Source organism: Gadus macrocephalus, chromosome 1 (assembly GCF_031168955.1).
Source record: "Gadus macrocephalus chromosome 1, ASM3116895v1".
Classification (NCBI taxonomy): domain Eukaryota; kingdom Metazoa; phylum Chordata; class Actinopteri; order Gadiformes; family Gadidae; genus Gadus; species Gadus macrocephalus.
The window spans coordinates 6,272,596-6,300,080 of NC_082382.1; the positions used below are offsets into that span (position 1 = coordinate 6,272,596).

Sequence of the window (27,485 nt, forward strand, 5' to 3'; positions counted from 1 at the left end):
GGTGGTTGTGTTGAAGATGAGGTGACCATTGACTCTAAGCACCTGCTACATTCAACGGAGGACTTAAGGGACCCATAGATCAGCCGTGGGTTAGTGTCCATTGGAGAAGTTTTCTCCCCCTCAGGTGAGGCTGTTAGAATGCGCTGTAAGAGCCATTTTTCCTGTTTTCCATTTATGTTGTAATGTGTTTACCACTGAGTGTCGCTGCCTTATTGCGGGCACAGGTATAAACGGTACGTCATTTGGGTTACCTCTGTTGTTTGACCCTGTAAGGGCATACGGTTTTTGATCGCTAGTAGTACCATGTTTACAGTTGTTATGTCACTGAGGATCTATCTGAATGTCTTCACGTGCAATTGGTGTCATGGTGAGGAAATAAACGTGTTGCAAACCGGAGACGATCGCACGGATCATTCATTGCTTCAAGCAGCTGCATAGTACAAACATTGGGGAACATCAACACAGAGCGTCAACCAGGTCAAACCGGGAGTCAAACCCCACGGAGCGTACACCTTGGATGTGGCTCCTATAGGCGCTTAAACCCCATCTTCACATTGGCCTTTCTCCAGGTGGTTGTATACACCATGCAGCAGTAACAGCACCGCATCACCCTCTAGGCATTTTGAGCTGCGGTTCCCCCTACTGATGCTGTTGTTTGCCCACCAACAGAACAGCCTTTCATAGCCCTTCATCGCCACCGACGTTAGGTCATTCCCAAAGGTGGGCTGGTTCTCTGCGCTGGGCCGATGATGGAGGATGCTCCTTATTGCTGGGATGAAATGCTCTAGCGGCGGTCTATGAAACAGCTCACGGAGGAGGTTAAAAGTAGATACACTTGATGAAAATGGCATGCTTATACGAGGGAAGAACAAACATTAGGACTAATGAACTGTTAGTCCACAGGCGTGTTTTGTGTATGCTTTGCGTACCATTAAGGTGAGCCTGTTAACTCCTCATATGTAAGGCCAACTGATCAGTGACGACCTTGGGACTGAAACAAACCCTCAAAAGTCTTATCATTTAGGACCCTTACCAGGACTGTCCCCGGCAATCCCACAGGCGTTTCAAAAGAAAAAAAAGGAAAAAAAACAATTCTAGTCCATCTAATTTCTGAATAAAACGCTGAATAATCGGCCACATTTACATGGCTGTTATTTTCATTGGTTTTATATCCACTTGCAAACTCTTGCCACCTTGCTGCAGGCAAAATTGCGCATAGTTTGAGCATAGTTTTCCTTTTAAGACGTCAAACTTTTAAATGTACACATTCACACACACACACACACACACACACACAAACACACACACACGTTTTCCAGACGCATACACACACACACATACACACACACTCTGCACTTCGCACTCTGCATTCTCTATATTTGCATACAACACACCACTTCAAGACGCAGACTGCGTTCGAAAAGTTAGAAGGGCAGACGGCGAGGAAGACTCTTAATGGTGATAACTCGAGTCCCGTTTCCGCCTCTTCAGCCAGAACTTTCCTCCGCCTCACACTGCATCTGGGATTCATTATAAAGACATTAAGTCAAAGGCCATCAGAGGTGACGAAGCAGCAGATTGAAGGCCTCTTTTAACGACTGTTTACTCCACAGCAGGAGCAGTTCTTTGGGTGTTCAAGCCCCTTCTCATGGTGCCCGGCCCCAGAGAGCCAAGCACAAACCCATCCGCTCTCCACTCCCCTCCAAGTCATTGCAGTCTGCCTCGGGCTCTTTGTCTCTGATTCTTGGTTTCTGGCTAAAGTCTCGAGCTCTATATGCTCTCCACTTCACCACAAGAGTCCATGTACCATGCTATGACAAGTCCAGTCCCTCCTGCTCTCTCTATTTCCCTTGTCTCTCTTCCATCTGGCTCCCTTTCTGTCTCCCTCCCATCGCTTTTTTTCTCTGGGAGCTTCCACTGAGGTGTTTGTGTTGTATCAGAGCAGTGCAACACCTTGAACACTCACTGCTTTTCATGTGAGGGTTAACTCTCGTATTGATTCACTATGTTGGCCGATGCAGGGTGTTGGTATGGGCCTTGTGAGGCATTTGATGCCAAGACTGGTATATTTAGAATTGGGATTTGACGAGAACCGATAAAGATAATTGTAATGTATCGTTCGAATAAATGTTTAAATGCTTATTTAGCAATGCTTATTTAGCAATTTAGCAATCTATGGTGAGGGGACTGAAACAGGGTTGAGGATCTGGAAACTAGAACATATATATAATGTATATGTTCAAGCATGAAAGGATGGACTATGGTACCATAGTTCTTTGCAAGGTTGTGGGGATGTCGTGTGAGTAATAAAAGATTTGTTATACCCTGCTGCAATTCCTGAGCCTTTTGTGACCCCCCCCACCCCCACCCACACCCAATTTCCTCCTCAGATAAACATCTAGACGTATGCACAGCATGCATGTGCTTGGTATCCTGGCTGAGGTGCATCCGGTACAAACAGTGGTTGCTAGGGTGTGAGACGCGGGGAGTGGTGAGTGGCGGTGACTGGAGCCGGGCAGGCGGGGCCCGGTGGCGGGGGCACGGGGTTAACCTGGTCACCTCAAAGCGCAGAGCAACAGGAGCGCGGTGGGGGGGGGGGGGGTTGGGTAGTGGAACAGCCGTGCCTCAGGGTCTCACAGTGCGTTGGTAACCAGAGCCCTCGCTTGGGTTCTCCCTGTGTGCTGCTCCTCACGTAGCTGGTATTCTATCTTCTTAAGAGACGCACGGGTGCAGACCTACGTTTCATTCCGGCTCCGCTTACGGGGTATGGCCTTGCGGTTTCCTCTGCCATGGTTTGCCGTGGGACAGGAATCCTGGGAAAAGCAGTCACTCTTCCACTTCCTTCCATGAGGAAAGATTCAACAACTTGTGACTGTTCATTACTGCTCAGGTCTGTTTGTTTAAAGAACAAAAGGGCCATGTCTTTGCCAAGTCCCCTGATCTGGCAGCTTGTCAACAAAGAAACATGAATGCACATCAGCCCAGCCAGCAATGAAGAGGTGATTCAGAATGAGTGCTAGTTTTATTACATATTTTTGTACACAAGAGTACAATTCTTAGGCTTGATTACTCAAAAGCCACATAGCAGCAACAATACAAGATAAAGTGAATACAAATATGTAAAAATAAGTAACAGATCGTAATAATAATAATAAAATAAAGTAAGTAATAATTAAAGTAAAAAACTAAAACAGAAGTTATAAGTAATAATAAGTGATGAGGTATAGTAAAGGGTAACGTGTAGTGTTAAGTGTGTTCCAGTGGTAGGGGTACCAGCCACGGTTGATTCTAGTAGACTGTATTCTGTACTCTAGTATACTGGGTTAAAGTTAATTCAGCATCGTTTTTACAGTCAAGGTTCCCTGACCATTTGTGTCAAGTAAAGCAAATCCATGCAATTTGACCCTAGTACGCTTTGGTATGTGGTCACCTTTTTAAACATGCATACCACCACACTAACATTCACACTAGATGTGTTCCCGTCACATTCAGGGTGTCTTAATCTTCCGCCCCCACAGATCCAATCTCTGTTGGAAGCTAGCGATCTTCAACCTGATGACAAGGGGTTAGGCAAACAAACCAACCCCATACACACCCAGACAAACATGATCAAACTTTCATTTAACACACACACACACACACACACACACACACACACACACACACACACACACACACACACACACACACACACACACGCACACACAGACCTGAGGTAATCCACGGTCGGAGTGTTATTTTTAGATGCTGGGTGTATTGCCAGAGATAGATGGCTGTGATAGGTGAGGGGTATCTGTTTCCACGAGAATCTCTGCTCCGCCCGCACTATTCTCCTCTCACTACCTCACCACTTGTTTACTCTGCCCCAGTTTGGAAAGGCAGGCTAATGAAATCAAGCAGCTTCTTGTCCTCATTCCAGCCAGTGTGTTGGTGTGCTCACACTTGCGGTGTTGTGTCAAGCAGAAGCAGTTTCAAGTGTAACTTGTGTATTGCGCATCAGCTGTTGAGCAGGGTTATAGATGCTGTTTTTATTGTGCTGATTAATGCAGAGGATGGACATAAATGTATGTACAGAGTTCTAAAAAACTGTATTAACCAGTACCATCCATCTATCGTCTGCGGTCTACATGCTCTCAATAGTCATTTTAAAATTAAGTTTATATTGTCTGTTTAAAGCGTGCACCCCCAAGTCACTGATCATCCTGATCAATCATTCCATCATGTAGCCCCCACCCTCAGTGATATGCACAGATGTCTGGTGTCTCTAGATCTGAACCTGGCAGATTGAGGAGCCAGCAGAGTCTTTGACCAGTGGCCACATTCCTCGCTGTCTCCTGGTTCCTCCTCTGTCTTCCTCTGGTGGTTCCTCTGTCTTCCTCTGGTGGTTCCTCTGTCTTCCTCTGGTGGTTCCTCCTCTGTCTTCCTCTGATTCCTCTGTCTTCCTCTGGTGGTTCCTCTGTCTTCCTCTGGTTCCTCCTCTGTCTTCCTCTGATTCCTCTGTCTTCCTCTGGTGGTTCCTCTGTCTTCCTCTGGTGGTTCCTCTGTCTTCCTCTGGTTCCTCCTCTGTCTTCCTCTGATTCCTCTGTCTTCCTCTGGTGGTTCCTCTGTCTTCCTCTGGTGGTTCCTCTGTCTTCCTCTCCTGGTTCCTCCTCTGCCTTCCTCTGGTGGTTCCTCCTCTGTCTTCCTCTCCTGGTTCCTCCTCTGTCTTCCTCTGGTGGTTCCTCCTCTGTCTTCCTCTCCTGGTTCCTCCTCTGTCTTCCTCTGGTGGTTCCTCCTGTGTCTTCCTCTGGTGGTTCCTCCTGTCTTCCTCTGGTGGTTCCTCCTCTGTCTTCCTCTGGTGGTTCCTCTGTCTTCCTCTCCTGGTTCCTCCTCTGTCTTCCTCTCCTGGTTCCTCCTCTGTCTTCCTCTCCTGGTTCCTCCTCTGTCTTCCTCTGGTGGTTCCTCCTCTGTCTTCCTCTGGTTCCTCCTCTGTCTTCCTCTGGTGGTTCCTCTGTCTTCTTCTGGTGGTTCCTCTGTCTTCTTCTGGTGGTTCCTCTGTCTTCTTCTGGTGGTTCCTCTGTCTTCTTCTGGTGGTTCCTACTATGTCTTCTTCTGGTGTTGTGTGTGTGTGTGTGTGTGTGTGTGTGTGTGTGTGTGTGTGTGTGTGTGTGTGTGTGTGTGTGTGTGTGTGTGTGTGTGTGTGTGTGTGTGTGTGTGTGTGTCATCTCCATATCTCCATCATCTGCACCTGCAGTTTGATTCAAGACACGTGTTTCCCTTCACAGACACTAACTGGGACACTGTTGGGTCATTCACTGGTAGAAGTTCCAGGGTTTTACCATCCCACCAGTAGAATAAAGTGTTTTCAAATATTTTTGAATGAACTTGTTCACGTGAGGGAACGGTACTACCCATCCTATATTATTTTGAAAGAAAATAATGAATACCAATGTACTAAGATGGACGTGCTCATGTTAGAGATGTCATGGCGAACACACAGTAATACAAACATTGATGACATACGTAAGACAAACACCTCCCCATGTGCAGGTGCTCATGTCCCATCTCCTCCTGATTCCCCTTGTTCTCTTTAATAGAGGCGCAGCCAGATCAATATATTTGGTATTGCAACCTAGTCCCCCTCCGATCTTATCCAAAGGATGTACTTCTGTTGGTATGGCGAGAAAAAAAATCCTCATGACCCCAGCGACACTAAACATTGAAGTGATTGGAACTGAATGCACAGTTGGATGTTGTGCATTCAGTTGGGAAGGAGGAAGGAGAGTATGGCCTGGGGTTAGGAGATGGAGTGAGACACAGGGTTAGTGGATGGAGTGAGACACAGGGTTAGTGGATGGAGTGAGACACAGGGTTAGTGGATGGAGTGAGACACAGGGTTAGTGGATGGAGTGAGACACAGGGTTAGTGGATGGAGTGAGACACAGGGTTAGTGGATGGAGTGAGACACAGGGTTAGTGGATGGAGTGAGACACAGGGTTAGTGGATGGAGTGAGACACAGGGTTAGTGGATGGAGTGAAACACAGGGTTAGTGGAAGGAGTGAGGCGTAGGGTTAGTGGATGGAGTGAGGCACAGGGTTAGTGGATGGAGTGAAACACAGGGTTAGTGGAAGGAGTGAGGCGTAGGGTTAGTGGAAGGAGTGAGGCGTAGGGTTAGTGGATGGAGTGAGACACAGGGTTAGTGGAAGGAGTGAGGCGTAGGGTTAGTGGATGGAGTGAGGCGTAGGGTTAGTGGATGGAGTGAGGCACAGGGTTAGTGGATGGAGTGAGGCACAGGGTTAGTGGAAGGAGTGAGGCGTAGGGTTAGTGGATGGAGTGAGGCACAGGGTTAGTGGATGGAGTGAGGCACAGGGTTAGTGGATGGAGTGAGGCGTAGGGTTAGTGGATGGAGTGAGGCGTAGGGTTAGTGGATGGAGTGAAATTTAAATACTATTGAGAACCTGCTAATATTTATTTATTTATCTGTACAAAACCACTGTATGAGTTGCTGGCACCAGCATTCTGCATACAATCACCTTATTATCAAAATAGATTAATACAATTAGCTGAGATAACATCTACAACAACTTAAAACAATTTCCAAGTTCAGTTTATTAACTCAATTTGTAACAATTTGACAATTTAGCAAGACTGCTAAGACTGTGTGAAACTCAAAACAGAGAAACAAAAGCAATTGATTCACCGGGGCTTGCATTTCATTCAAAATATTTTTAAACGGTAAACATTGGTCACTTGTCAGCTTCATCAGCTTATTCCCTTTCCAAAATACATGTACGGTATATGTGTTCATCTTTCAAGCATGAATAAAGACAAGTCCCTCTGTCATGACTTTGGAAGATCAAAATTCAGGTAAACTTCTGATCCTTGGTATTATTTTTATTTAAAATTCAAATAAAATAAGTAACTTAAAAAACAAAAGAAAAGACGGTAAGTCCCCCCTGCGCCCCACCATTTGAGAAGCACTGGGTTAGGAGATGGAGTCAGGCACTAAGGGCCTTACTTACCTCAAAGTGAATAGCCTGAGTTAACCTTTGTGATATCAAGTTGCACGCAGTCTGAACAGGAACCATTTGCTTGTTCACACAGGACTACCCCAAGAACAGACATCCAGGCTGGAGTCGGGGTTCGGTGGCGTACCATGCAGGTGAGACCTTCATACCTCTCCCCCCTCTCACTCTCATGGTATCAGTATGGTATGTACCCTAGTAGTACCCTGACCCATTCTAATCACAAATGTATGAATGTCTGAAGCGCATGAGTCCTCCGTTTCCTGCGACCTCATAGGCTGACCCGGCGGTCCTAAGTGGAGTCCCGAGCCACAGGATAGGGACTGCTGTAGTCCACCCTAAAGCCTGAGGCTCCAGGGGGGGTGAACCCTGCTGTAGTCCACCCTAAAGCCTGAGGCTCCAGGGGGGGTGAACCCTGCTGTAGTCCACCCTAAAGCCTGAGGCTCCAGGGGGGGTGAACCCTGCTGTAGTCCACCCTAAAGCCTGAGGCTCCAGGGGGGGTGAACCCTGCTGTAGTCCACCCTAAAGCCTGAGGCTCCAGGGGGGGTGAACCCTGCTGTAGTCCACCCTAAAGCCTGAGGCTCCAGGGGGGGTGAACCCTGCTGTAGTCCACCCTAAAGCCTGAGGCTCCAGGGGAGGTGAACCCTGCTGTAGTCCACCCTAAAGCCTGAGGCTCCAGGGGGGGTGAACCCTGCTGTAGTCCACCCTAAAGCCTGAGGCTCCAGGGGGGGTGAACCCTGCTGTAGTCCACCCTAAAGCCTGAGGCTCCAGGGGGGGTGAACCCTGCTGTAGTCCACCCTAAAGCCTGAGGCTCCAGGGGAGGTGAACCCTGCTGTAGTCCACCCTAAAGCCTGAGGCTCCAGGGGGGGTGAACCCTGCTGTAGTCCACCCTAAAGCCTGAGGCTCCAGGGGGGGTGAACCCTGCTGTAGTCCACCCTAAGGCCTGAGACTCCATGGGGGGTGAACCCTGCTGTAGTCCACCCTAAAGCCTGAGGCTCCAGGGGGGGTGAACCCTGCTGTAGTCCACCCTAAAGCCTGAGGCTCCAGGGGAGGTGAACCCTGCTGTAGTCCACCCTAAAGCCTGAGGCTCCATGGGGGGGGTCCTGCATAGGACGGGTCGAAGAAGACGCCTCACTTGTCTTCCTCTTTGTGTTTGAATCCAAAAGTGTTTCCTCGTATTCCTGTGAAGTAGCTATTTACTGTTCTAGGGCCCATCATCTGAGGGCACTATCTCAAAGGGATGCGGACATGCCCTGAGCTCAGACAGCCATGGCAGAGGATCCCAGAGCAGATATACAAGACAACAGCAGTATCTAAACAAGGGAAGATAGCCATCACAGAGGATCCCAGAGCAGATATACAAGACAACAGCAGTATCTAAACAAGGGAAGTGATTGTATCTCACACTCTTGCTCCCCCCTCTTTACTTTCTTACGGAAAAAATAAAAAACAAAGGGCCAAACCAACACCAAGTTATCGCTCGGGTTCTGGCTGTTTGTGACGACAGGTCTGTGGCGTTTATCTCTGCAGGCATCCGTCCCCTGCCCTCACCACCGCCATTCCAGGGTTCAGCACCCCCCAACAGCATAAGCCCTGCCTGGTTCTTCCTGCTGTTGCTGTTGAGATGCTAAAGAGAGGCCTGGTAGTTGGAGGAGCTAGTGAGATACAACGGTAAAGGATCCTGTTGCCCAGGGGTCTCATTTATAACCGTTGCGTACGCACAAAACGGGGCTGAAATTGGCGTATGTGACTTTCCACGCCAAGGTTGTGATCTATAAAAAACCAACTTGACGGGAAAATGTGGGCAGCCCTAAGCAAACTCTGACCCATGCGTACGCATGGTTTGGAGGAAAAGGAGAATTTGCGACACAGATGGTGTGGTGGTGAACTGAAGTCAGACCGAAGAATTGTAGAGTGAGAAGAACGATTATGTTTTATCATCGCCCTTCATAAATTTAATTTCAACCCGTATCATGCGTTAAATCTATGTAATCAGAATAATTTAAGTCAACTGCGTTATTTCTCTGTTATAACTCCAGAAACATCTCCTTACTGTCCGTCCACACCAGAAGCGAATTGAGCGACCAAATCGCCGGAAGTCATTCACTTTCTATGGGCAAGAGCGACCAAAGCGACCAAAGCGACCAACGCTACCAGCGGCCAAAGTTGAGCGACCAGAGCGTCAAAAAGAAGTTGAAAACTTTTTAACTTTATGCAAATGACTATTATTCGCTTCAGCGACCAAACACTGACAGCCAATCGGAATGTAGACGCTCTTCGCTTGCGTGGATCCCAGGGAACATCGGCAGGCACTTTGGTTCCTACCTACCTTTATTCACTCACTGAACAAAATGTCGGCTGAAGTATTAATCGCGGCTGTAACTGGGCACCCGGTGTTGTACGAACCCACCCTTTTTCAGTTCAGAGATCGAAACGCCATAGTGGTTTGGATATCAAGTGATGATAAGCGGGAGTATTTATAGGCTACATCTAGAACGTTCGTATTTAAGTGGGAATCATTATAATTTGCTCTACATGCCACCAATCTAACCAACCAATCGCGTGTAGCATGCTTTAAACAAAACCGTCACATAAACAAACTAATCGACAAGACGAGGGATAAATGACAAGGGATATATCTCTTGTCTTTTATCCCTCTATTCCCCACTATTCACGGAGCCTGAGGTGAATAATTTTTAATTAAATAGTCAGATAGATAGATAGTCAAGTCTTTATTAATACCAAACGACACAAATCGTCGGGAATCCATTTAGGTGGTTCGTCCCACACAGGACAGTAGCCTACAAGACCACACAGAACAAGTCTGACTGGACATACACACAATACATCACATTAAAACTAGACACGCGTTGATAGATAGATAGACAGAAAGACCTAGATAGATAGATATGTTCCATTATTTGCCTTGCGGAGCCAACCAGTCCTGTGCACGTATGCAAATTAGCCATGTGCGCTAACGTCTATTTGTTTTGAATGCGACGAATGAGTGCAGATCATGATTTGCAGATCCAGATCAGTGAAACATATTTCAACTACTACAGCACGCAGGGTTTTTTGTTCTCGGTTGTAATTAGCCTACATTTTAGGATTTTTATATTGGGGGGAATCACTGTCCTACTTGTTGTCGAAGCACTTTATCGAACAAGCAAAACCGTCTCGGCAATATGGCCAAGGTGTATGGGAGAGTTCAATATTTGATATGGCTGTCGGTAGGGCCTACTAAACGCATACGGCTCCTTTAAATGCGTCTGCATAATTGAATTGTACATCATGAGCGACTTGAGCGACCAAAGCGAACAGAAAAATTCGCAGCGAAAATTCGCAGCGACCAAAGCGTCTTTGACGCTTTGGTCGCTCCTGGTGTGGACGTACAGTTAGAATAGAAATAAAAAAAAAATCTCTATATTTAATCTCTTCACTCCATACTGTCCACTGACGGTGCGACTGCATGGAATAAAGCATCTGTCCAACATGTGTCATTAACATAATGTTTTTATGTGACACTGTAAACACATAATCAAATGTCAATTAAAAGTGTGGAAAACCAAGCCACACTACTCATCACAATCGTTGTCCGTTACTCTTGATGCTTTTCATGACAAATCAGGCATTAAAAAGGGGTTATGTTCAAGAACATTTTACGTGGGTGATTACAAACTGATTATCCAAGGTGTTCTCGGTCAGTCTTATTACCGTAACCCTATAAATGCAGAGGTGAGCGCCGTGGTAATGCTGCACCATATGGCACTTCTGGCGGACCATGCAAATGACAGGATTCGGAGGGAGAGGGTCTTTAGGGACCATAACGATTTATTGGTAGGCTACATAAAAATATGTAACTTTATGTCAGACCACTTCTTTTTTAATTCTGGGACTGTGCGCTCTTTGCTACTGACAGAGTTCACTGCTGCAGCAACATGTTGCCACTCACTCTGCTTTTTGTTGTTGGCGATCCCAATCCCGTGACCGCCGAACAAAACTACTTTTCGGGCCTCCATCTCACCCACAAGTGTCTCCACTTCAACCTCCGTGAAATTTCGCTTTTTTGCTTTTCTCAGTACTTCTGCCATTGTTTCCGACAAGACATAATACTTGCATCTGAGTCTCTTTTATATGCAGATCGAATTCATGAGGTCATTTGCATTGACCATTTATGGTTAAAAGGGTGTGTACAGGGCGGAACGTGAAGCTGATTCAGCTGCGCACACTTGTAGACAGTCTGTGATTTATAAACAAAAGATTGCGTACGGTGTGCGTACGCAGGGTTTTATAAATCTGAATATTTTTTGGCGCACGCAAAATTTGGCTTTTGGGCGTACGTACACTTTTAGTTTTATAAATGAGACCCCAGGACCTTTGCTGATATCCTAGCTGAGCATGACTAGTTGGAGAAAACCAAGCTCACTGGCAAGGCAAGAGTTGTGCTGTGGTCAGAAGGATTCTACCATGGGGCTCCGACCTCGAGTAATTGCTCCATCCGTTGTTATCGTTAATGGAGCCGTCTCTACAGTCTTTGTTATTTCATTAGAAGATGTGAAAACACCTAGCATTCTAAGAAAACCACTCAGCTTTCTTAGAGCTGACCTGCTTAAACAAATATTATAGCCCAATCGTTTCGAGTGTCAGGTTTTGAGTCAAGTTTTATGCTCCCCACTTTCCAGTGCAGAGTCCAGCTATGCCAAGGGTCCACTATTACTAATACGTGGATGGTGCCATCCCTGCTGTGTTTGTGGACGATGCCGGGGTATTGAGTGGGCACCAGGCTGGCCGTGTTAGGGCCCTGGGAGCTGGGGCCCTGAGAGCTGGGGACCCTGGGAGCTGGGGCCCTGAATGCTGGGGCCCTGAGAGGTGGGGCCCTGAATGCTGGGGGCCCTGAGAGGTAGGGCCCTGAAAGGTGGGGCCCTGAGAGGTGGGGCCCTGAATGCTGGGGGCCCTGAAAGGTGGGGCCCTGAGAGGTGGGGCCCTGAATGCTGGGGGCCATGAGAGGTGGGGCCCTGAATGCTGGGGGCCCCTAGAGCTGGGGACCCTGAGAGCTGGGGGCCCTGAGAGCTGGGGGCCCTGAGAGCTGGGGACCTGGGAGCTGGGGCCTGGGTGCGGTGCCTGTGTTGCTTGGCTGCTGTGCGCTGCCCCAGCACAGCCCCCATTTGTCTGTTTACTTTGAAAGTTTCTGTTACACCTTGTGGTACTCATTTATGTGGGTCTGTATTGGCCCAGTTTACTCCTCATATTTTTTATCGGTCTCTCTCGCGTTCATGAATAGAAACATGAATGTCTGCCAAAGGTATGCCTCCACATCCTCCACACCTGCCTCCATACCACTGCCCGTGGAGGCAGTGTTGCCAGATTGGGCCAGATTTCTCGCCCAATCAGGCAACGTGCTGCAGCCAGGGTTGCCAAATCTGGCAACATTTGACACTGCATGGAGGCTACATTAACCTTATCTCCATCTGGCTCACTGCCCCATCCCATGACTCACCCTCACCACGACTCAGTGACCACTGTACTTAGCTGGTGGCCGCTATCAGCAGCACCCCCATGGCTGCTCGGGATAAGTTACTCTTTGTTACCCCCATGGCACATACCAATGACACAGCTCCTGCTACAAAGGCACTGAGTCGCTATTCATTGAGCCAAGTTCTTTCATGGCAGCTTCCAGTATCTTGTTATCTACCTGCTTTCATGACATTATCGTGTGTGTGTGTGTGTGTGTGTGTGTGTGTGTGTGTGTGTGTGTGTGTGTGTGTGTGTGTGTGTGTGTGTGTGTGTGTGTGTGTGTGTGTGTGTGTGTGTGTGTGTGTGTGTGTAATCCCAACTCTAGCCAAAGCACCATATGCTATATGCAACAACTACCTAATTGCAGAGCAGTTAATTGCACATAGTTGCAAGCAATGTGACCCACCTGGCCTTCTTCAAACCAAGCACCACATTCTGCCTAATGGCATGTAGCTGACTCTAATGAACAGCCCTCACCAATCTACTCCATAAGTAAGCAGGTACATCATTTATTCATCCCAATTCAAGTATCCAGTAGCAACAGTCAGTAAAGTACAGTACAAACGAAAAAATAGACAAACAGTAAAAGTCAACAAAATAAGTAAATAAAGTCAATAGAAAGTGACTAATGTTGCACATAATTAAAATGTTCATATAAAAAAAGAGCCAGAGGTAGATTATAAATAATTGGGTGTCTTAAATCCAGCGATCTGATTGGTTCCTAACTGTTGTATACTGAGCGTATACATAATAACGTTATTTTTTTTTAAATGTAGTGTGACTTTCGTTTTGCCATAATAGTAACCGTTGTATAAAAGCAATAGATCACTTCAGTCAGTGGTATGTGCTCATTATACCACTGTGAAGGGGGTCGCCGGCCCTCCTCTGCGAGTCGGGGCCGGACCCATAACAGTTGTATAATGAGCACATACCACAGCCTGTCGTGCTCTATTGCTTAAATATACCATGTACCATGTTGTAAAGATAAAGATAACATAAATCTGTTTTCTTACGTAGAAGTTGTATGCTGTTTTATTAAAACATATCTGAAGCTTCCAAAACTAATTGCAGATTTACTTTCTGTTTGTTTGTCTGTCTGCAATTTGCCCGTTGTCCTCATCCTGATTCTGCTCCCCCCGGGCCACTGGAAGCACACCGCTCAATGATTGCAGATACGGTGCATTGGGTTGTGAACAAAGTTAGCTAACAACTCTTAGGTAGAATACTTGAACTTTTGAGGAGTGATAAGAAGATATCCACCAGATGTAACACATGGCTCCAGGACCGAGGCCTAGCCAGTAGGCATGAGGCAGGAGGCCTAGCCAGGAGCCATGAGGCAGTAGGCTTGAGGCGTATCTCCAGGGGCTGAGGCTCTGACTCAGCCGATCAGTTGCCCTCCCTGGGACCTTGGATGGGTCAGGTCACATTAAGGTGATGCGGCGAATTTGTGGCCGTGGAGGCCCCTCTCTTAAAGGGGCGTGTCTGTGGGAGGCTCCTCTCTTAAAGGGGCAAGTGTCGGGCGTGGTTTGTTGGCCCGCAGCTTTCTCTCTCCGACTCTTTCAAATGCCGTTAAATCTTAATAAACAACATTAAATTCTTGGGATTTGTTCTGTAAATTAATGTATGCATATTATTATTTTATTTTAAACATGTTTTTATTATTTATGAGAGGTACCGGATCTGCCCAAATAAGTACCGGAACGGCCAAAATTAAGAGGTGCTGGATCTTGTTCTCCGGCAGGATCCGGCTCAAATTAACCACTGGTCATGCCTCTAGGGCTAACCCCTTCCTAGGCTCAAAGATTCCAGGGCCAACCCCACTTTGGGCTAACTCGTCTGTGGGATAAACCCTTCCAGGGCTAACTTGTCTGAGGGCTAAACCCTTCCAGGGCTAACTTGTCTGAGGGCTAAAGCCTTCCAAGGCTAACTCCTTCAAGGGCTAACTCGTGTGAGGGCTAACTCTTTCCAGGCTAACTCGTCTGTGGGCTAAAGCCTTCCAGGGGTAACTCCTTCCAGGGCTAACACGTCTGAGGGCAATCTCCTTCCAGGGCTAACTCCTTCCACCGCTAACTATTTCCAGGGCTAACTCGTCAGAGGTCTAGCTCCTTCCAGGGCTTACCGGTACTCCTTCAAGGGCTAACTCCTTCCAGGGCTAAAGCCTTCCAAGGACTAGCTAAGAAGGGAATACCAACCTTTTGCATGAATACTTTATATTAAGTATATATTATATATGATGATATGATGATATAATATCATGCATTTATTAAACAGTTTACAAAACACTTTATTTGCTTGGCCATGCCGTATTCTATACAACAGTGATGTTGTATATTTTGGTTTGCCGTTTTAATCCCATAGCAACGACAAGACCGGATCTTAATAGTTGACGCAGCGAAACGTGTTGCGCAGTGCCTGCATGAAGCTATGGAACCACATTCTTGTTTTTTGTCATGTTTCAGGAGTTTCTGAAGTCAGCGTTCCCTGGGCATGCCCCGTAACTCTCACGTTACTAGCACCCGTGAAATTGTCCCATGCACAGGGTTTCTCATAGCCAGCCGGGTCACTTAAGATGCTCAACAACCTGTCATCTCCACCCACATTAGCCCTGCACCCCTCTGGCCCCGGCTCCGCCCTTAAGATGACCCTGCATGAAAGCGCTGGTGGTAGCAGACCCGGAGAGCATGTGGCGTCCTCCCAGTGGCTAATGCTGCCATAGATTAAGTTGCATTGAACTTGTTCGATCGTTTAGTGTGTGGAAGAAAACGCCACACGCTTACCGATTCCGTTCCTCAGCAAACCATTCCCGAGTTTCAAATCCGGAAGTGTCACCAATCGAACCTGGCTGACAACGGTCTAGAGGAACTAGCTATGCTAGCTTTTGCGAGAGAAAATTCAGAAATGTTTAAACACTACAAGCTGCTCCTCGACTTCAAAGACCAGCCCACGTTTGATTCTGCTGCAATGAATCCCTTTATGATGACTTGATGAATTGTTGGCATTGCGTAAAGTCAGCGTCGCTCCCCATTGACTATCGTCTTCCCTTATTATTTTCCACCTTGAATCGTTGAGGCCAGATAGTTTAAGAATCCCTCTTAACCAACCCCACAACACAGGATCATCTGGCAAAAACATGAGTAGAGCTCAATCCATCAGTCGGAGGGGAAATGGACACAAAACCGGACCAATTATCGTGTAGCCAGCAGCTTAGCCCGGCCTATCTGAGGCTTCTCTGAACAAACACCCACTCCTGGTGGAACCAGAACCACCATGCCACCTCACCAGCGAGAGCCACTGCGACACGGTGTAAACCCTACCTGTCCACCAAGGCCGAGCATCTCTTCTCTGCGGTCCTCTGCAACCTTTGCTATCAATATCTGATGTATTATTAGGTTTTGTCTGGATTGTGTAGCGTGACGTGCGTAACCTTTGTCATATATAAATATACAGGTCCTTCTCAAAAAATTAGCATATTGTGATAAAGTATATAAACTTTCATATATTTTAGATTCATTGCACACCAACTGAAATATTTCAGGTCTTTTATTGTTTTAATACTGATGATTTTGGCATACAGCTCATGAAAACCCAAAATTCCTATCTAAAAAAATTGGCATATTTCATCCGACCAATAAAAGAAAAGTGTTTTTGATACAAAAAAAGTCAACCTTCAAATAATTATGTTCAGTTATGCACTCAATACTTGGTCGGGAATCCTTTTGCAGAAATGACTGCTTCAATGCGGCGTGGCATGGAGGCAATCAGCCTGTGGCACTGCTGAGGTCTTATGGAGGCCCAGGATGCTTCGATAGCGGCCTTAAGCTCATCCAGAGTGTTGGGTCTTGCGTCTCTCAACTTTCTCTTCACAATATCCCACAGATTCTCTATGGGGTTCAGGTCAGGAGAGTTGGCAGGCCAATTGAGCACAGTAATACCATGGTCAGTAAACCATTTACCAGTGGTTTTGGCACTGTGAGCAGGTGCCAGGTCGTGCTGAAAAATGAAATCTTCATCTCCATAAAGCTTTTCAGCAGATGGAAGCATGAAGTGCTCCAAAATCTCCTGGTAGCTAGCTGCATTGACCCTGCCCTTGATAAAACACAGTGGACCAACACCAGCAGCTGACATGGCACCCCAGACCATCACTGACTGTGGGTATTTGACACTGGACTTCAGGCATTTTGGCATTTCCTTCTCCCCAGTCTTCCTCCAGACTCTGGCACCTTGATTTCCGAATGACATGCAAAATTTGCTTTCATCCGAAAAAAGTACTTTGGACCACTGAGCAACAGTCCAGTGCTGCTTCTCTGTAGCCCAGGTCAGGCGCTTCTGCCGCTGTTTCTGATTCAAAAGTGGCTTGACCTGGGGAATGCGGCACCTGTAGCCCATTTCCTGCACACGCCTGTGCACAGTGGCTCTGGATGTTTCTACTCCAGACTCAGTCCACTGCTTCCGCAGGTCCCCCAAGGTCTGGAATCGGCCCTTCTCCACAATCTTCCTCAGGGTCCGGTCACCTCTTCTCGTCGTGCAGCGTTTTCTGCCACACTTTTTCCTTCCCACAAACTTCCCACTGAGGTGCCTTGATACGGCACTCTGGGAACAGCCTATTCGTTCAGAAATTTCTTTCTGTGTCTTACCCTCTTGCTTGAGGGTGTCAATGATGGCCTTCTGGACAGCAGTCAGGTCGGCAGTCTTACCCATGATTGCGGTTTTGAGTAATGAACCAGGCTGGGAGTTTTTAAAAGCCTCAGGAATCTTTTGCAGGTGTTTAGAGTTAATTCGTTGATTCAGATGATTAGGTTAATAGCTCGTTTAGAGAACCTTTTCATGATATGCTAATTTTTTGAGATAGGAATTTTGGGTTTTCATGAGCTTAATGCCAAAATCATCAGTATTAAAACAATAAAAGACCTGAAATATTTCAGTTGGTGTGCAATGAATCTAAAATATCTGAAAGTTAAATTTTTATCATTACATTATGGAAAAGAATGAACTTTATCACAATATGCAAATTTTTTGAGAAGGACCTGTATATAGATATTAGATTATTAAGGCTGGCTTCTTCACGCTTATATATATATATATTAGAGCTGTCAGTTAAACGCGTTATTAACGGCGTTAACGCAAACCAATTTTTCTTTTTTCTTTTTTCTTTGGCTCAAAACAAAGAAGCAGTAGCCTGACTGCTATGTTCAAATGACATTTGTTCAAAGCAGTCGTTTAATTGCACTATAGGCTCTTTTTTTGTATCGTCCTGTTTTGATCAGTATATGCCAATGTTGTTATCAATAAAAAATCATTTGCACAAGACAAGCCGATGCACTTCACCATGTTGATAAGAGAATTAAAATGAGAAGAATTATGGGACAAAAAAATCAAGGGATATTTAGCATAGAAAAAAGAATTTGCGATTAATCGCGATTAATCGTGAGTTAACTATGACATTAATGCGATTAATCACGATTAAATATTTTAATCGCTTGACAGCTCTAATATATATATATAGGCCCTATCTCCCCATGTCCCTATTAGGGCTGTCAACGAATATTCGAAGTTCGAATATTCATTCGAAATGTATCCAAAAACGCGAATTCGAACGTGAAAATTAATATTCAAATGTGAAAAAACACTCCCGCGGTACAAGCGCCTCTATCTGCTTTGTGAATGAGCCTCTGTCTTTTCGCGATGTCCCTCATAATATTCGAATGTGAAAAAACACTCCCGCGGTACAAGTGTAACAGACTAGTATTGTGAAGAGCGTATGTATTTTATCCCCTCTGGGTTTCCGTACTTGGATATAGGTATTCCAGCTCTCACGCTGTGACTGGGTGACTTCTGATATGTACTAAGTAAACGAGACTATTTTCCCTTCCACGCTTGTGTCATTCTTGTCATATAAATATCTAAGTGCCAACGCTCGGTTACACAAGCGCCTATCTGCTTTGTGAGTGAGCCTCTGTCTGTTCGCGATGTCCCTCATAATATTCGAATGTGAAAAAACACTCCCGCGGTACAAGCGCCTAACTGCTTTGTGAATGAGCCCTCGTTTTAAAGTAAGGAAATGCCCAGCAGGAAGCCGCCGCCCTATATATAGGATATATATATATCCCACTAATTTCAACCATGGTTTTGTCGCATTATTGACATATTGACGGCAACTGCGTAAAATAGGCAACCAGATATTCGAATAGTTCGAATTCGTGATTTTTTTCCAAACGAACATTCGAATGTCATTTTTGAGCAATTTTGACAGCCCTAGTCCCTATATCGAGAGACATGTCCCTATATCGAGAGACATGTCCCTATATCGAGAGACAAGTCCCTATATTCAGAGACATGTCCCTATATCCCGAGACATGTCCCTATATCCCGAGACATGTCCCTATATCCAGAGACATGTCCCTATATCCAGAGACATGTCCCTATATCTACAAGTCCCTATATCCAGAGACATGTCCCTATATCCAGAGACATGTCCCTATATCTACAAGTCCCTATATCCAGAGACATGTCCCTATATCCAGAGACATGTCCCTATATCTACAAGTCCCTATATCCAGACACTTCCCTTGGGCTGTCAGGACATTAAACACCACCTAATCTGTCACACTGCTTTGCAGTATAAAAACACAAATTGCAATTGCAATTTTACCTTTTTCACTTTCACTTCACCAATAGTATTTATTATAACAGTGTTGATTTATTTTGTGATGCCATGTCTTTATATTTCACTGCACTTTCAGATGTAGCAATTCAATTTCCTTGTATAGGTGGTGACTCTGTAATGACAAATAAAGTCTATCTATCTGAATCCAGAGACATGTCCCTATATCCACAGACATGTCCCCATATCCACATGTCCCTCAGCTCCCTAACCCCAGTCCTGTGGTTGTTTCTTTATCAGGAAACCTCCTCCATTTAAAAGTCGTATCATTTATGGAAATAATGATGGCTCATTTTAAAGAAGAAAGAGCATAGTGGCACACACATGGAAATTAAATGAGTATCTAAGCAGACTAAAGTAAAAAAGTGAGTGTTCCTCTATGGAGGTGTTTCAATCTGCAGCGACGGGCTGTAGTCCTACATCGGCAGCTGGTGGTCGGAGACTTGTTCTGCTCACCGCCCCGGGCTCCGCCCACCGCCCCGGGCTCCGCCCACCGCCCCGGGCTCCGCCCACCGCCACGTGCTCCGCCCACCGCCCCAGGCTCAGCGGCCTGAGTGGCCCCAGACCTCAGCGGCCCCAGACCTCAGCGGCCCCAGGCCTGAGTGGCCCCAGGCCTGAGTGGCCCCAGACCTCAGCGGCCCCAGGCCTGAGTGGCCCCAGACCTCAGCGGCCCCAGACCTCAGCGGCCCCAGGCCTGAGTGGCCCCAGGCCTGAGTGGCCCCAGACCTCAGCGGCCCCAGGCCTGAATGGCCCCAGACCTCAGCGGCCCAAGACCTGCATTGGGCCCAGACCGGCATTGGGCCCTTGCCAGCCCCCTCTCCAGCCCTCCCGATCACCCCCCTGAAGCACTATATTTAGCAGGGCAGTCCTGTGCGGCGGGCTGTGTGCTGCTGGGTGCTGTTGTGTCAGGGGCCCGCATGGGGCCCGCATGGGGCCGTGGTGATGCAGTGTGTCTGCCTGCTGGTGCTCATACTGAGTGTTTGAACAGTATCCTGAGCTGGACTGGTCCCATGACAACTCCATCAATATTTACCAGCACAAACTCGTGGGATAACCTCTGTTTTTCTTTCGCTCCACTTCTTTTTAATCCTTCTTTTCATTCACAGTTGTTTCCTGTAGCCGTATTAGATGAGTTTTTTGCTGGGTTATTGATTAGAAGTGTTTTTGAAGTGTTTGGATACGTTGTAGGAGGAGGTTTAAGGTTACCAAGTAGAAGACAGAGTAGTCACGCAGCTCTCCCACTGGCCGAGTAGTGTTGCGGAGAAGTACTCAATTCAATTTGATTTGTAAAGCCCTTTATCACCTGTACAGTCTCAACAGGCTGTACAGGCCGTATGTTTATGACGCCCCCCTGACCCCAGCCCCCCATAGGGAAAGAAAAAAACATCCTTATAGTACTAAAGTATTAAAAACCTTATCAAAGTCACGCATGTGTACGTTGTTGAGCGTGGTTCTCGTAATGCGTCTCTTCGGTATCCTCATCCGTCTCCTCCCTCTCCTCCCTCCAGACGACGGGAAGCTGTTCCACGGCAGCGGGGTGGGCGATGCCTTCGGCCCGCGCTGCCTCAAGGGGGACATCATGGGCTGTGGGATCATGTTCCCACGAGACTACATCCTGGACGGAGAAGGTGAGGTGGGCGATGGAAGCGTCAGGACCTCCCTCACAGGACCTCCCTCTTACCCGAGCTATCTTTGTTTTATGCAGAGAATGGGATAACCTAGCGATTGTTAGTGCTGCGCCCTTGGTTCTATGAACATCCTCACAGTACCAACAGCGATATATTGTTACAAATATACTTATTGTAAGTCACTTGTGATAAAAGTGTCAGCTAAATGCCCTGCAAGTAAACGTCACAAGTTCGCGCCAGCATGTCCGTGAGAGGTTCCTCTCTTAAAGGGGCGTGTCGATGTGAAGCTCCTCTCTTAAACGGGCGTGTCCGTGGAGGTTTTCTCTCTTAAAGGGGCGTGTCCGTGAGAGGTTCCTCTCTTAAAGGGTCGTGCCCATGGGAGGCTCCTCTCTTAAAGGGGCGTGTCCGTGGAGGCTTCTCTCTTAAAGGGAGCATGTCATTAGGAGGTTTCTCTCCTAAAGGGGCGTGTCCATGTGAGGCTCCTCTCTTAAGGGGTGTGTCCGTGTGAGGCTCCTCTCTTAAGGAGTGTGTCCGTGGAGGCCCCTCTCTTAAAGGGGCGTGTCTGTGGGAGGCTCCTCTCTTAAAGGGTGGCTCCTCTCTTAAAGGGGCATGTCCATGGGAGGCTCCTCTTAAAGGGTCGTGTCCATGGAAGGCTTCGCTCTTCAAGGGGCGTGTCCGTGGGGGCTTCTCTCTTAAAGGGGGCGTGTCCATGGGAGGTTCCTCTCTTAAAGGGGCATGTCCATGTGAGGTTCCTCTCTTAGAGGGGCATGTCCGTGGAGGCTCCTCTCTTAAAGGGGTGTGTCTGTGGGAGGCTCCTCTCTTAAAGGGGCCCAGGGGTTTAGAGCCAGACGGTACCTGGCTAGGTCTTCAGAGGGGAGCATTGAGTGCTGCGTAGGATGCAGCGGATTGAATAACCAAACGGAGACTCGCACACCAGAGCCCGGTCGGAGGACACTCAGCAGTTTCCCAGGTGCTCTGTTGCCCACCATGGTTGTAGTGACCCGGGTGGCCATCTGCCAGAATCCCGCCACTCCAAATCCAATGAAACAGACTTAATTTATCTTCTACTCGATAAGTAGATTGACGAACACAGAGACTGTCCTATCTATCAACAACACGCAAGCTCTGTGTTCGCCAATCTACTTATTGAGTCTTAAAAACAAGATGGTGTCTACTGATGGTATTGGGTGTATAAAATGTCCTTTCCAAATGACCCTTATTATACTGCCAAAGTAGTGTCGGGCTACTTCTAGCCTTTTAAGTGGTTTAAATTAACGATTTAGTTTTTACCATAACACATGCCCCCATCGTTTCAAGTTTATAGCGTTTTGGTAGAATCTGCTAAAATCAGCCAACTTAAGAATGCGTCTATATGCGCTTTTTTGCTCCCAAATTAACATTCCAACTCGTTATCATACAAAACATATCCCAGATCCAATTTTCACCGGATTTATCCTTTAAGCAGGTAGACCACGAGGTACAGACGTTATTACAAAGAAAACAGAAAGGAACATGAAGAAGGAATAAAATGTATGATACAGATTATACAGTGATACCTTGTCATGCCAGATGTTTAGCTGTGTTTAGTTCAATGTTGGAGCTTGTTTTGTGGAGCGCTCCGGGATTCGGACGTGTAATCATTTCACAGTAGCTGGCAAGATTTGAACCTAGATGGTCAAAGTGTTCAGCGGACCACATCGCTGCTGCCAGTAGCTTGCTTTCAAAGAAATAGATGTAAGGCATAATAGTTTGGTTGTAAGGATGCATTTCCAAGACCAAACGTTCCTGGTTTGATCCCCAATGTCTAAATATATGGGGATATATATTATATTTAAGCAATAGATCACGACAGGCTGTGGTATGTGCTCATTATACCACTGTTAAGGGGCCCCCTTCACAGTGGTATAATGAGCACATACCACTGACTGAAGTGATCTATTGCTTTTATACAACGGTTACTATTATGGCAAAACGAAAGTCATAGACACACTACATTTAAAAAGAAACCAAGAAAGTCAAAGTAGCTGTTTTATTAAAGAATACAAAAAAGTAGTCCCTCCTGGCTGCCTTCAAAATGCACGACGGTCGCTATGCAACACACTTTAGTGTCCCTCCGAGAGAAGGCTCGGCTAGAGCGGTTCGCCGGCAATTTATCCTATGGAGCAGTTCACTCACCGTGTGCCTAAACTTTCGTTAGTCTCTCCATCGCCTTGCTCACTCCCGGAGTAACAACATTTACACCCTCTCCATCATTCAACATCTTTTTTACTTTGTAACTGTTTCTACTTCCAGGCGCGGAATGATATGCAAACTTTCACAAAATGATTGGGCGTCATAGCAGTTATGTATACGCTCATTATACAACAGTTAGGAACCAATCAGATCGCTGGATTTAAGCCACCCGTTGTATAATATGTTGTATCTTAGAAATTACATTCCAATTGGCCCTATAAACTATTCAAGTCCAGCCTTGACATGGTCATGGGAGGCCTAGAGCTCCATAGAGGACGTCAACTAGATCCTACTCAAGAACAGAGCGTCCTGGACCAGTGGGTGCTTCCCTCCAGGCCTGCTGCAATTTTGCAGCAGGCCTGTGCACTTTTCTCATCAAATCCATTTCCTCAGCTGACGGGGACGACTGGGAACGGCTGGAGGATCAGCCACGGCAGGAGGGCATCCAGAATGTTCTGTACCTGAACGACGAAGGCGAGGAGGAGGAGGAGGAGGAGGAAGGAGACATGGAGATGGAGCGGGGACAGGAAGGCAGGAAGGTGGCGGTGAGGAGTGCTGCCTGATGCGTTGGGCTGTTATCCATGTTTACTCTGTATGTCTAGAACATACAGCGCTTTGCAAATACAAGGGATTGGTGCCACTGAAATGCCAGTACTTGGCCGAATTTCTCTGCTCTCAGTTTAGGAAAGAAAGGTTCAGGGACAGTGGAAGGCAAATGCAACGAGCCCCCTTTAGCCCGTTAACACAGGGCCACTGTTTGTTAGTGTGTTTTATTATTGTGTGGTTCACTAGTTGTGTATAGTGTGTGTTTCACTGGTTGTGTATCAGTGTGTGTTTCACTGGTTGTGTATCAGTGTTTGTTAGTGTGTTTCACTGGTTGTGTATCAGTGTGTGTTTCACTGGTTGTGTATCAGTGTTTGTTAGTGTTTCACTGGTTGTGTATCAGTGTTTGTTAGTGTGTTTCACTGATTGTGTATCAGTGTTTGTTAGTGTGTTTCACTGGTTGTGTATCAGTGTTTGTTAGTGTGTTTCCCTGGTTGTGTATCAGTGTTTGTTAGTGTGTTTCACTGGTTGTGTATCAGTGTTTGTTGGTGTGTTTCACTGGTTGTGTATCAGTGTTTGATGGTGTGTTTCACTGGTTGTGTATCAGTGTTTGTTAGTGTGTTTTACTGGTTGTGTATCAGTGTTTGATGGTGTGTTACACTGGTTGTGTATCAGTGTTTGTTAGTGTGTTTCACTGGTTGTGTATCAGTGTTTGTTAGTGTGTTTCACTGGTTGTGTATCAGTGTTTGTTAGTGTGTTTCCCTGGTTGTGTATCAGTGTTTGTTAGTGTGTTTCACTGATTGTGTATCAGTGTTTGTTAGTGTGTTTCCCTGGTTGTGTATCAGTGTTTGATGGTGTGTTTCACTGGTTGTGTGTCAGTGTTTGTTAGTGTGTTTCACTGGTTGTGTATCAGTGTTTGTTAGTGTGTTTCACTGGTTGTGTATCAGTGTTTGTTGGTGTGTTTCACTGGTTGTGTATCAGTGTTTGTTAGTGTGTTTCAGTGTTTGTTAGTGTGTTTCACTGGTTGTGTGTCAGTGTTTGTTAGTGTGTTTCACTGGTTGTGTGTCAGTGTTTGTTAGTGTGTTTCACTGGTTGTGTGTCAGTGTTTGTTAGTGTGTTTCACTGGTTGTGTGTCAGTGTTTGTTAGTGTGTTTCACTGGTTGTGTACTCCACCTCTCTGAGCCATGTCAACCAGCAGCTGGGTCCGTGTTGACTCAGAGTCGCCCCCCTGTGGCCTGCAGGTGTTCTTCACTCGGAACGGCAAGCTGATGGGCCGCCGGGAGGTGGGCGTCCCCCTGGGGGGCCTCTACCCCACTGTGGGCATGCTGAGCAGCGGGGAGAAGGTCAAGGTGGACCTGCACCCCCTCAGCGGCTGACCTGGGAGAAGATGGCGACCATGACCTTGCTGTTGTGGTCCCCATGACAACAGCAGCCTGTGGATTTAGGAGCATGGAGAACAGGGCGGGGCCCCCCTGAGCAGCTGGAGCCCGACCACCTGCTGCGAGCCCACGGCAGAACTATGCAATCACCAAGAACCGCCACCTCCTCATCCTCATCGGCCCCTCCTCCTGAAGGACCACCACCCTCTGTGAGGCCAGCGGCCCCGAGGGAAACAGATTGGGGGCCACACTTATCATAGAAAGGAGGACAACCTTCTCTCGCTGTCTCTGTCTCTCTCTGTCCGTCTGTCTCTCTCTCTGTCTGTCTGTCTCTTTCACTGCTTCTCTCTTTCTGTCTCTCTCTCTCTCTCTCTCTCTCTCTCTCTCTCTCTCTCTCTCTCTCTCTCTCTCTCTCTCTCTCTCTCTCTCTCTCGTTCTCTGCTTCTCTCTCAATCTCTGTCTCTCTTTGCGAGGCATGCGCATTCGTAAGAATGCAGCAATTTTGCTGCAGGAACTATTAATATTTTCCAGCCATTTCTCCTTTCCTCTATAGCTGATAATGACCATTGCCGGTTGGGTTCTTTTCGAAGAAGATGGAGAAGACTAAAGCAGAGATCATTTGCTCATATTTTACTCAAAAGAGGTCCTATTCAAATATTTATATTAAAATATGACTTTTTTATATCTATGTAAAACAACTGTAATGGAACTGCCTGGCATTATATAGCTGCACCAGTAGGCAGTCCCATTTAGAGATCCCTCAGATCAGGGGTCGGCAACCAGACACTTTAGGTCCCTCCCATCAAATAAGATGTATCTGGAGCCTCAAAAGCTGTTCAACCCCTAAAATGAAGACAACACAACATCTAACGTTTTACATAGAGTTATACTACATATCAAAGAACCAATAGCCTATCGTTTGTTGCATTAATGAAATGTGTGGGTATAGGATGTGACCCTTATTTTAGTTTACAAAATATGAAAACACTATTTAGCTATTAAAGTGTCACACTATCACCTTGATCTCCAAAATAAGAGATGGTTCCTTTGAGATGAAGGGTTAGTAATAAAATAGTTTGTATTATTAATGTCAAAAAGAATCCAAGCTGCATGGCGCCGCTGAAGAGGGCTGGACGAGCCACATCGGTTCCCAGAGCCGCAGGTTGCCGACCCCCTGCCTGAGTCACCCAAAGCACTGTGCCCCACCTCGCAGGGTCCTCTGACCTCCACCCTCCCTCCCCTTCACGTTGAACAGTGACAATGGTGTGCCTTTTTCTTTTCGTTTTTATCCAATGGATTCCTTCTAAAAAAAAATACTTTTTGTTTCTCAGTGGACGTGTTGAATTTACTGCTGGACATTCTTGAAGATACTGACATTTGATGTTGTGGGCCGTTTGCTGTTTGCTGCATGCGTTTGAATGAAATCAAAGCAGGAGTCCGTACGTACTGAGATGCATGTAGCCATGAGCACTTTACCTCAGCCCCCCCCCCCCAGTGAGCCGGAGCTGTAGGCCTCCCTGTTAAAGGTGTCCATGTTAAAGGTGTCCATGTTAAGGTTTCTGTCAGGGCCAATGTTTGTCTTTCTTAGATGGTTTGCTTTGTTCTAAGGGGAGCTGGTTTTCTATGCCAAATTATTTCCGTTTGTTAGCTACTATGCTTTATGTATGCTCTTGTTTTTCAATCTTCCTTTGATTCCTTTGATCTTTACTTTTACTCTTGAATCTTTTCCCCTAAAATATACTATTTATCCACTTAGTTGGCTGACCAACCACTTCTCCAGATGCTTGTTTATGTCCTGTGTCTGTTTTACCTTAAACTCCAAAGTCAACACATAAATATCAATCTAGCTAGCTAAAGGTTTGAGATTGTTTTTCCAATACAATGACAGTGTGTCGTACCAAGTACATTCCTCTGTTCCCTCCCAGGAAGGTTTTAGAATTAGCCTTTTAAAGCTAGTGGACTTTAAGATACAAGGTCTAGTTAGCAAATGACAGAACCATGCAGTGATGATGAGGCTTACCAATGAACTGTCTTAGCTTTAACACCCCATCTGGTGAAGGAGGTTCTGAGATGTTATCCACAATATACCTTGAAACACCTTTCCTGTGTGTAGTCAGTTGAATCAGGAGAAGCTGCTGCCTGCAGGCTGTGAATTGACTTTTGTACAGGTACATTTAACCATAACATATCAAATGTCCCTATCTAACTATAGGCTACTGATAGTTTGGCCGTGTGGATCGTGCGTTTAAGTTTAGATGGGTGCAATAAAGGCGGACATCTTGATCCCCAAACAAGGTAAACATGTCTGATGATCACATTTCAAAAGAGAATGTCAAATGTGTCTTTTCATTTGCTTGAATTATCTTAGCAAAACATTAAATGTGATTTATAAATAATTGTAGGCTTTATTTGATTTGACTCAGTGGTCCCTCTGAAATGTATTCAGAAGCTGGACCAGTCTACCAAGTCCCCTCTAAAGGGAACATTTTGAAACAATGATTCAATTGTTCATAGCCAGTCCTG

General features: G+C 46.4%; 1 protein-coding gene across 1 annotated transcript in view; it reads left to right on the forward strand.

Moving 5' to 3' along the window:
* spryd3 (SPRY domain containing 3) overlaps nt 1–25,845 on the forward strand; it is a 54,223-nt gene extending 28,378 nt beyond the window's left edge. The window contains exons 8-11 of the mRNA XM_060055992.1: nt 7,085–7,142; nt 20,689–20,808; nt 23,434–23,585; nt 24,825–25,845. Coding sequence (XP_059911975.1) covers nt 7,085–7,142; nt 20,689–20,808; nt 23,434–23,585; nt 24,825–24,959 — 465 coding nt within the window. The 3' untranslated portion in view covers nt 24,960–25,845. The remainder of the gene's footprint in view (nt 1–7,084; nt 7,143–20,688; nt 20,809–23,433; nt 23,586–24,824) is intronic.
* Nucleotides 25,846–27,485: the final 1,640 nt, after the last annotated feature.